This window comes from Branchiostoma lanceolatum, chromosome 7 (assembly GCF_035083965.1).
Source record: "Branchiostoma lanceolatum isolate klBraLanc5 chromosome 7, klBraLanc5.hap2, whole genome shotgun sequence".
Classification (NCBI taxonomy): Eukaryota; Metazoa; Chordata; class Leptocardii; order Amphioxiformes; family Branchiostomatidae; genus Branchiostoma; species Branchiostoma lanceolatum.
This window is the reverse complement of record NC_089728.1, coordinates 17,184,166-17,194,880: the sequence shown is the minus strand read 5'-3', so window position 1 is coordinate 17,194,880 and position 10,715 is coordinate 17,184,166. Positions and strand designations below refer to the sequence as shown.

The 10,715-nt window shown below is 44.0% G+C and overlaps 1 protein-coding gene across 1 annotated transcript; it reads right to left on the bottom strand.

The window, feature by feature from the left end:
* Positions 1-710: 710 nt before the first annotated feature.
* LOC136437945 (short-chain dehydrogenase/reductase 3-like) lies at positions 711-8,116 on the bottom strand. Its single transcript, XM_066432542.1, has 6 exons — positions 7,863-8,116; positions 4,399-4,533; positions 3,842-3,973; positions 2,844-3,088; positions 1,658-1,771; positions 711-1,322 (listed from the first exon to the last, which is right to left on the bottom strand). Exons 1-6 carry the CDS (start codon positions 8,088-8,090, stop codon positions 1,238-1,240), a joined length of 939 nt encoding a protein of 312 aa, XP_066288639.1. The 5' UTR covers positions 8,091-8,116; the 3' UTR covers positions 711-1,237.
* Positions 8,117-10,715: the final 2,599 nt, after the last annotated feature.

The following is a 10,715-nucleotide window of genomic DNA, read 5'->3' as shown; positions in this document are numbered from 1 at the left end:
ATCCCATAGTCCCCGCAAAAAACAACAACGTAGAAATGCACATAATTGACAGTCATGCAGCCACTTCCTCATTGGTCGATTGTCTAATCATCAGGTAATCATTGGCTAAACTGCTAATTGTGATTGACATTTTGGATCGGTCTAATGTTTGCCACAAAGGCCTCGTTTTCATTCTATCATGTCCGCCGCGTGAGAAAGGACTATTGTCTCCTCTCGTCACTGATTACTGCATCGATATCTGGACTCTCACACACCAAAGTTTTCAGTATACGTATTTGTTTTGATACTAGAGTTGCTTCACCATCCAAGTCTCCTTTCTTTCTCTCCGTGAAACAATATACACATGCACCTCTTCCAATCTCTTATCTCTTATCTTGCATTGTTGTCATATATATTGTCCGTGAAACCAATCACTCTCAACTTCCCCTGCAGCATAGTAGGAGTGGACTATTCCACCCAGCCCTCGGTGCCACAGTTACCCGTAATATGACTGTTTTATTGAGTGACTCTCTTTGCAGCCAAAAAGGGCTGAATGGCAAAATTCAGTACATTATTTCCCATACATAATATAATACAAAAATCATTTCACACTGTACATTAAAATCATCATTATACATAAAATTTCCGCTAATACACTTTGTTGTTTAAGAGTTTGACAATATAAGGCAGAGAACTGTGGCGTAAGGCATCAGCTGCTTTTAACTGAATATCGTCTTCAGGTTCGTCACAACTTTTGTACAAGGTGCAGTATCTGCTTTTATTTCAATCGTTGATTGATTGATGCCATAGTCCTGAAAATTTCGTGCTGACGACTTCATGAAATAGTTTGGCGTGATGAGTAAGGTCAGCGTGTGTCTTCGACGTGGAAAAATTTGTACAAATTACATCTGATTCAAGCCACTGAAGGTCTTAATTCTAAGGTTGGGACTTGTAAGGATAGGTGGCGCTTTTGTGGCCCTCTCGGGTGAATGACCCACCGTTTCCCTACGACCCTCCACCTGCTTGCTTACGTCAGCTACACCACGTGTGGAGTATGTCAGCTACATCACGTGTAGAGTATGTCAGCTACACCACGTGTAGAGTATGTCAGCTACACCACGTGTAGAATATGTCAGCTACACCACGTGTAGAGTATGTCAGCTACACAGCGTGTAGAGTACCGTATGCCAGCTACACAACGCGTAGAGTATGTAAGCTACACCACGTGTAGAGCAGTGTCATGCCGTAGACCATGACGTCATCGTTTTGCACAGAAGTTCTCCATGTCTTTCATCGCTCCGGTAACATAAAGAACGTTTAGCATCCACGATCCCGGTAGCCAGCTGAAAAATGAAGAATACATTGTAGGTCTTTAGTATTACAGTATTTTACGCACGTACTCGCATTACACACACACACACACACACAGACACACACACAGACACACACAGACACACACACACACACACAGACACACACACAGACACACACAGACACACACACACACACACATAAACATACACATGCATACGCATAAGTACAAAATTATGCACAGACACACACACGCACATACAAGCATGCACTGTTTACGACGGGTATACATGTATACAAAATGTAAATGTAAGTCAAATACAGTAACCCGTATCAGACACTTTGACTATTCATGTTTAATACTAACCTATTGATTATCCAGGTTAGATGCATGATACGGGGAAGAATAACCCGCCGTCGGTTGGTTTTTACAGCTTCAATTGTCTGCTCAGCGACTTGCTGAGGGGTCAGTGAAAATGGCCTGGGTTGTAAAAAAAGAAAACAGAAGGTTAGATTCAGCAATGCGTCACATTAACAACCGTTAGCGTTTTTGGATGTCCGCCACGACACAAAGAACAATTTGGTCGGTCACCTGGTAATCATACCACCGGGAGATACTCGATAACTCTTCGGTGCTGGGAGTGTTGAGTGCCGGCCGCCCGGCCATCATTAGCCCACGCCGATAATTTTTACAATGTTGGTTACTGCGCAATCATAATTAGAAAGGCTTTCTGGAAAGAAAGGCTGATAGAAAAAGACCAAATGCTTTATGGGAGAGTTTCGGTCGGTAAAACATCACTGAGCCAGTCCATTTGGAGATTAGCCGTACAGTGTATAAAGAGACCGGTGTAACAATAGTATAGGTACATGCGGTATGACAATATTTCATACATCTATATGTATATCTTTATGGCGGCAGCACTATTTACAAACAGAGAAATTAAGGTCCAGATATAAGACATGGCGGCCTTCAAAAGGTGACCCCTGCGGGGATACACCTATTTCGTCACGCCATCCATTTTTATGGAGAACTTCAATTCAGTTAAAATCCTTCCACACCATTATTTCATAGCCCTGGACCACACTGTGGTGCAATCACTGTAGCAGGGGGCTAGTCCACTCCACTGGCAGTGAAGTGTGTTTAACTTCCATACTGTTTCAGAAGTATGTACCATTTTGTATAAAGTCTTTGGTATGACTCAATGCGCCTCTTGTCCAGAGGTGTCCTACCTGGGGCTTGAACCCCAGTCCTTCTGGTACAAGTAATTTGAACCAGATGTGGTGAGAGGCAGATGGCGCAGACCACTACACCACAGGGACACCCCCTTCCATACATCTATATGACATGTATATTTGTATGGCGGCAGCACTATTTACAAACAGAGAAACTAAGGCCGGGTCCAGATATAAGACATGGCGGCCTTCAAAAGGAGACCCCTGCTGGGATACACCTATTTCGTCACGCCATCCATTTTATGGAGAAGTTCAATAAATAAGTAAAAAGATAAATATATTGTGTTCGTGGTGGCAAAATAAAGAAGACATATCCATACTGTGTTGTGAGGTCCTTAAACATGTCCGTAGTGGTGTGTCCGGGACACATACACGTCACGCTGACGTCACGGTGGCCTTGTTCTCTCAGCTCCGCCGCCAGCGACTCATAGAACCCGACCACGGAGAACTTGGACGCGACGTAGTCTGAAACCCCAGGTAGCGGGAACAGGCCCAATGTCGAGGCTATACCGACCACGTGGCCGCGACCGTTTGCCAGCATGGATGGAAGAACAGATTTCGTAGTCTGGAACGAACACAATGAAGGGAACATATGTTACAATTAATAACTTTCACATCGTTGATGAGGTTAGACATCCAAGTTATAAAATCGTTCACACTTCTGAGTACGTATGCGCGGCGATAGGGATTGTGGGTAATATACCAAAGGTAAGGCCCATGTCTTGTAAATTCGACCATTATCTTAATTTGCATAAGAATGTCCAGACGTGTTTTGTTTACGTCTCAGCGGCATTCACCTTTGATATATCACCCACAGTTCCTGTCGCCGCGTATGCGTACTCGGAAGTGTGAAATCGCTTATACCATAAGCCAAATGACAATTACCCAAGCAACTGGATAGATTTTGGAAACGGTCAGATGTTTCAGGCAATATCCACTACTTTTCAACAGTGACACTGAGTAAGATGTATAATTCAGCAGGTTGTTAACCACTAACTATGAAAATAAAGTGAAAACAATTTTAGATCCCCCAAAAGGAAACAAAAATAAGACAAATTTGATGTCATTGAGTCAATTAGCTCCTCTTACTCGAGTACAGAAGCTAATAATGATTCGCGAGTAGGACTGGGTCCCAAGTGCAATCTTTTACATGGTGTTCTATCTTTGCACATTGTCAAACTAACAAAAATCAACTCGTCGTTAAGTGTAGTAACTCAATAATAGAAATAGATTTCCAGTAATCATTGGCACCAAACACAGTTTCTCATATACATGTTACAGGACAAATTGTAAGTATGGCACGATTTGTTAAACATACCCAGAAGTGTGACAAGGTGTTGACGCGAAATGTGTCCTCGATGTTGTCGTCCTTCATTTCCAGCAGTGTTCCGCCGTGCACGACGCCCGCGTTGTTCACCAGAATCGTGATCGCGCCAACATCCTCCTGTACCTGAAAAACAACCATCAAAAACAGACCGTTATCTACATAATTGTGCTGGCTGCAGTCGGTTATTCAAAGAACTACGATGGACGGCCTGATACCGGGGAAACACATCTCTGTGTTTTCACAATTAGCTTACGGCGTCTATTTGCCGCCGGGTCCTGAGCTGATTTTAACTACCTGTTTTTTTTTTAAATCAGGGGGCCCAACCATGCTCAAAATTAGCCGGATAGCCGCAGGGTGTCCCACGGGACCACGTAGGGGGTGAAGGCCCGAAAGTGCAAAAACGTAGCCCGTAAACTAGCCGACGGGGCCCCTTTCTTGTATTGTCTTTCTTATGATCGTAGCATAATACTAGGTAACTGTATCACAGGCAACTTGAGGCAAGTCTAATCTTTTATCGGAATCGGGAGAGCCGTCATATCATGAAGTACCTTTTGAATAGTTCTGTACACCTGTTCTCGATCTCCAACGTCACACCTGTAGAAATGACACCGAGCCTTTCCGCTTTCTTCGACTTCCTTTTGGACTGAGGACAATTTTTCTTCGTCCCGGCCCCACAGGACAATCTGGAAGGACATAGATACTGTTGCTGCATCTGCTGTTGCTACGCCTGTATCTAACTTTGCGGGCTTTCGAGCTAGAAAGGGACAAGCATTGGACATCCCATCAGTAGCAGTGACACAAACAACACACTTAAACAGAGAGAGAGAGACTCCGAGAGAGAGCGAGCGGGCGAGAGAGAGAGCAAACATGTACACGCATAGAGATGCACACACACACACACACACACACACACACACACGCACACACACACACACACACACGCACACACATGCACACACACGTAAATACAAACATACACACACTAACACACATTTATAGAAGAAGAAGAACTTTATTTGCACGACAATTGTACATAGTACAAAGTATGGCAAGAATTCATAAAAATACATAACAATCGACCATTATCTAATATTTAGCATTTTCAGAGAACTCATTTACAACATGAGTAACAATCGATCTAATATGCATTTTAATGGATAAAACAGTATACAATGTAATAGTGACGATGATAGTATTCTGTGTCAGGAATGTAAAATAATGTCTCGTTTTTGCATAGAGTTGTATATAAATTGGCCTACATAGGTGGATATATGAATAGGGCATGACAACATCATATTGAATATGACGGTTTTCAATACGATATTAGCTCAGCTTTTATTCTGCGTTACTCTATATATGTACTATCATATGTTTTCTAATGGCTTAGTTTCCATGAGGCCCGGAGCTAAACCCACTAATCTTCAAGCAGATCTTCCGGTTTGCAAGACTGTATCCACGTAGAGTAAACTTTTGCCAGGGATAATCACTGTTTAGACCCTTGAATATTGTTTTGCCAACCGTGGACTGCTTAAGCCAGCAGTGGATACTGTCTTGCCCACCAAGAGATCTGCTTTGAGATTTAGAATAGAACCCACCACATTCTACAGAGTAGAAATTAGGGAAGGACGGAAATGATGAACGCGTGTCGATGTCAGTTAAGTTACAAGGAGTGGGAATTCTCTTGTGAGCTCCTACGTGCTACACGGACATACTTTGGACACCGTTAGTACAGTTAATTACTTGGGTGTTACGTTGAGCCGGGACATGGCCTGGGATACGCACATCAACAATGTCACCAACAAGGCCAACAGAGTTCTTGGCTTCCTATTAAAGCGCAACCTCAAGGTAAGCTCACCAAGCATAAAGGAGAAGGCATATAAGGCATTTGTGAGGCCCCTCCTTGAATACTCAGCCATAGTATGGGACCCCCACACCAGGAAAAACATCGTCAAACTGGAAGCAGTACAGAGACGGGCAGCGAGGTACGTACTCGGCCGCTACCACAACACATCTAGTGTGAGTAGATGTTGAGTTCATTAGGGTGGAAATCGTTGGAGGAACGTAGAAGGTCAGCACGCTTAACAGCACTGTACAAGATTCAACATGACATGATGAGATGCCCCATCATTAAGAGTAAATTGATTACACTACTGCCACGTCCGCGCCGTACCCACAATCAACAGTTTCAGCTTATTAATACCAGAACCCAATACAGATCAGGATCCTACCTTCCCAAAACAATCAGGGACTGGAACGTTCTTCTCAGTGGGGTGGTAAAGGCAGACACACTTGACACCTTCGTGTCACGTGCCTCTGCCACCCACAGATAACTCTTCATGTTGATTGACCATGTTGATTGACCATGTTGACTGACCATGGCACGAAATCTGGACTATGAGTTTTGGATTATGGACTTGTCGACGTTACTTGATAGATAAGAATAAGAATAATTAGGGGGGATCGAAACACAACCAGTCGCATAATGCCCGCTGCGCTCTCAAAACATCATATGCCATGACAGTCAGCAAATTGACTGTGGGCATTAAGAAGAAGAAATGGCTTAATGATTTATGCACTCTAACCGCATTATGACATTACATGAAGAATTGATAAATAATTGATGGCTATCGGTGATGAGCTTCCCACTGACGAGGACCTGAAAGTTTTTTTACACCTTTGTAAATTTTGTTTGCACAATGTCTGCTAGCCTGGTCCCAGTCTCTAGGGGTCGGCTTAGTGGTGTTTTACCGGGCCCAGTCAGTTTCTGATGGCCTTTCTACCTCTGGCTGCCACCCTACTTCCGCTGCCACCCTACTTTGCTAATTCCATGTCCTTGCTAATTCCAAGGCCGTAAACAACACCCCGTGCGGGCTAAGCTGTCTGGGCGGGCGGGGTCAATCACAGTGCCGTAGAAATATCGGGGAGCCACCGAGGGTATGATTTCCAGGCTAAATGTCTGCCTTCTACTACTGGTTACACATAGCCGAACATGGCCTCCCGACCTTCCCCCAACCAGTTTGGGAGTGGTTTGGGAGCTAGATCGGCTTTGGTCGGCAGGTGGTCGGTTGCACTTTCGATCGTTCAAAACATCCTGGAATGGGTTGGCCGGGGGTTTGCTTGGTGGTTCGCTAGTGGTTGTGAGTTTAGTCAAATTTGACTCTTGTCCAAAAACTGGTCAGACTTCCACCTACCACTCACTTGGTTGGCTACACTGTCAGTGGTCGGGAGCCATGTTCGGCTATGTGTATCCAGTGCTTTATATGGGTCAACATACTAGTAACCCGGAATTCCACCGAAGACAATTCATTGTGTGAACGCAGTGGCGCTTGACATGGCAGCAAATGCCTCAGGCAGCAACCATTCAGAGACAGAGAGTGTGCTTGGGTAACATATAATTTGGCCAACCAATCGGGGAAGTCATAACTCACAGACAAGGCATATGTGGTCTCTTCGCAAATGGGTCACGTCTGAAAAGTTCTTACCACTTTTGAACATAACCACGTTGCTTATTCAAAATTTCTACTGAAAAGTTCGTGCTTTATACACACATTAACGACAAATTTATACTTTTTAATGATTAAGTGTGAGTGGTTAAGTGGCATGGTTTCCGAGTTAAAACAACTGTCTATAGAGAAGCTGGTTGTCGGTTCAGTCTTTCCTTCACACGATACCCAGGCGTATGGTTACATTCCCACAGACATAAGTGATATCTAAAGAACAGAAAGGTTAACAATGACACGAAAATAGTGTTACATGAGCCGGTCGCCCTACATTTTAGGCCCATTGTTGTGCTGACCGTGTGATCCTTCTACACACACAGACACACACACACACACACACACACACGCACGCACACACACACACACAAACGCAAACACACACAAGCACACACACACACACACACACACATACACACATACACACACACACACACACACACACACACACACACACACACACACACACACACACACACACACACACACAACCATGTCCGGAAACATATACGAACCGTGCTGGCTCCGTGTTTGGCAAACTCTAAGGCAAGGCACCGGCCAATTCCCCGGCTGGCCCCGGTGATCAGCACCGTTTCCCCGCTCACGCTCTTCCGTCGTTCCGCTCGCAGCACACGCAAACAGACAGCTTGGCAGCTTCGAAAAAGGACAACAAAGAATAGGAGAAGGATCCGCAAGGGAGATCCACACAGCGCTTTAAGCACCCTTGTAAAAAAGTGCGCCATTATTTTTGGGAGTCTAATGGGGCAATCCAAATTTGCTCGACACAAGGGTGAGTCCTGCAACCCGCAACACCCCCTCTCATTAAAAAGAAAAGATATTCCTTTAAGACTGATGTTAGAGCCTTATTTTTTCAGCACTTTCACAACCCAGGACTACTTGTTATAAATCATGAATGGTGAAAGCAGACAACAACTTTAAGAAGGCTGAGAAAAAAAACAGTATTCCCTCAAGTCTTAGAAATTGGTTTCTCCCACCTCCAGCCTGTAACCGGATACGGATAGTGCCTCGTGAACCGTACTTTGTAAAAGGTGAAAAACAGGTTCTTTTGTTGTGCGCCCAAACACGATATGTATAACGTTACGTAAAGCAGAATGTGCGAGTTTTCTGCTGTGTAAACCTACATTTTACATATTTTCTGTGCTTGTTTGATATTTGATACTGTATGTTCGCGGTGTACCTTTTCCCATGTAAGTAATGAGAAAGTATCGTATTACGCATGTACACCTGCTTGAAAGCGTGGCCCTCAGTTGACCCATATAACCGGAAAACCTACACCTGTGTGTGTGTGTTGGGGGCGGCAGGCTATGGGTAGTAGTACAATCTCAAAACACATCTCACCGACTCTGAAGTAATCAACAAGCAAGTGTGGGGCGCTTTGGCTTGTCCTGTATTAGCTGGTATCAACGTTGTTTTCCAGTACACAAGATGTTCTGCATATGATTACCTTGTCGGGATCAGTCTTACTTAGTGTTGTCCATTCGTTCATCGTTTTACCTTCGGCAGTAGGTTATGTTTTCGGGAGCATTCGTGTGTCCTCGTGTGTGTGTTTGTGAGTGTGTGAGTGAGTGTGTGTGTGCGTTTTTGTTTGTGTATGTGTGTGTGCGTGCGTGCGTGTGTTTGTGCGTGTGCATGTGTGTGTGTGTGTTTGTCTGTGTATGTGTGCGTGTAACTCAAGAAGTCCGACATGGGCGTCTTGATATTTGGTATACGGGTAGGTATTGATGAGACATTAAGATGATTAGATTTTGGTCCTCCTAGCGACTGCTATTAGCGCACATCCGCTAGAAATAGAAAAGGGTAGATATAAAAAGGTGCCTGCTCATGAGAGAATGTGTAAGTTTTGTACAATGAACGCACTGGAAAATGAAATACATTTTATTTGCCAATGTCCTCTATATGACGCCGAAAGAAACGAATTGTATAAAACAGCTTCCGTTAATTCCCCTAGCTTTCACCATTTGACTAACTTACATAAATCAATCTTACTACTAAAATCAACCAACCCACTTACGATACAAAACGTGGGTCTTTTCATTTTCCACTGCCTTCAAAAAAGAAGTCAAACCCAACCATAGTCAACCTTAGTTAACATAGAACTTTCACAGTAGACTAGATAACTATGTCGATTCCCATGTATATCCATGTCTGCAATTAGCCTTCGGGCATGAAGTTGCAAATTGCAATAAAGTTATTATTGATACTGGAGTTCCTACTATGATGCAGATATGATAAGCATTGATTTCTACAACTATCCGGATCCATCACAGTGCTCCAGGTAGGAGCGACACCTGGCGAGGTTTGGTCGCTATAGCTTGTACATGAATCAAAGACTGGGGCATTTCATTGCTCTCTATGATTTGCATTTGGACTAATAATTGCCAGGGGGAGCTTTTAGACTGATGAAGGGATTGTACCTACATACCCCCTGCCGCTGCATTGCTTTCTACCTTAAAGTAGCTTCAGAAATGAGCATTGCTATGCCATGCAGATCCTATGGTTATCAATCAGTGACATAAGAATGATGCAGTTGATTCATATTTCAATATTTATACCCTGTATCCTGAAGGTAAAGGTAGTTCCGAAAAAGCCATCACTGCAGCCATACATATGCCACTAGGCCATGGCAGCTAAGTTATCACAACTGATACACAGTTAGTCGTGACGACTTTCGATCGACGATTTCATACTGTGATTCTATACCAACCTCTTATTGCGAGCTACATCACAATGCTCTACTCACCAAGCAGAGTTTTTGACGTATTTTTTATGTGATTTTGCCGGGCTTTCTAGATCTAGTTTGTCCCGTTTTCTTTTTGTCCGCTGCCTGCCCAAAACGCCTATAACACGTCAAAAACCAGCTGGATCCGAACCTATGCTTGAAGAGTACTATATATACTGATGATCAAAGTCAACAAGCGCTCATAGACACTGGGCTCTACGTACTAGTATACTCTTGGGATATCAAAACTTGTTATTGGTCCAACCCAGCTAAAGGGCAACAGATTCGAGCTCGTCATGTGTGACATTTCTTCGGTCGTGTGCAGTGATTCTGATACTAAAGAACTTGGCACTGGAGACCATTACCTGCTATAAATATGTCGATATAAGTCTCCCGGGTACATGAGCCAGCTGCTCCCAAGCGGACATGGATCTCTTCTGGAACATACTTGGAAGGATTTCCAATAAATCCTGCAGAGCAGAGTTTAATTCCCAGTCAACACCTTATGCTATATGTCACGATGTATTGGGAAAAGGGGCCCGTCCGGGTAGTTTTGGGGCTTTTTGTTCACTTTCGGGCCGGCGTGAATTCTACATGGCCCCGTGGGGCACCCTGCGGCTACCGGGCT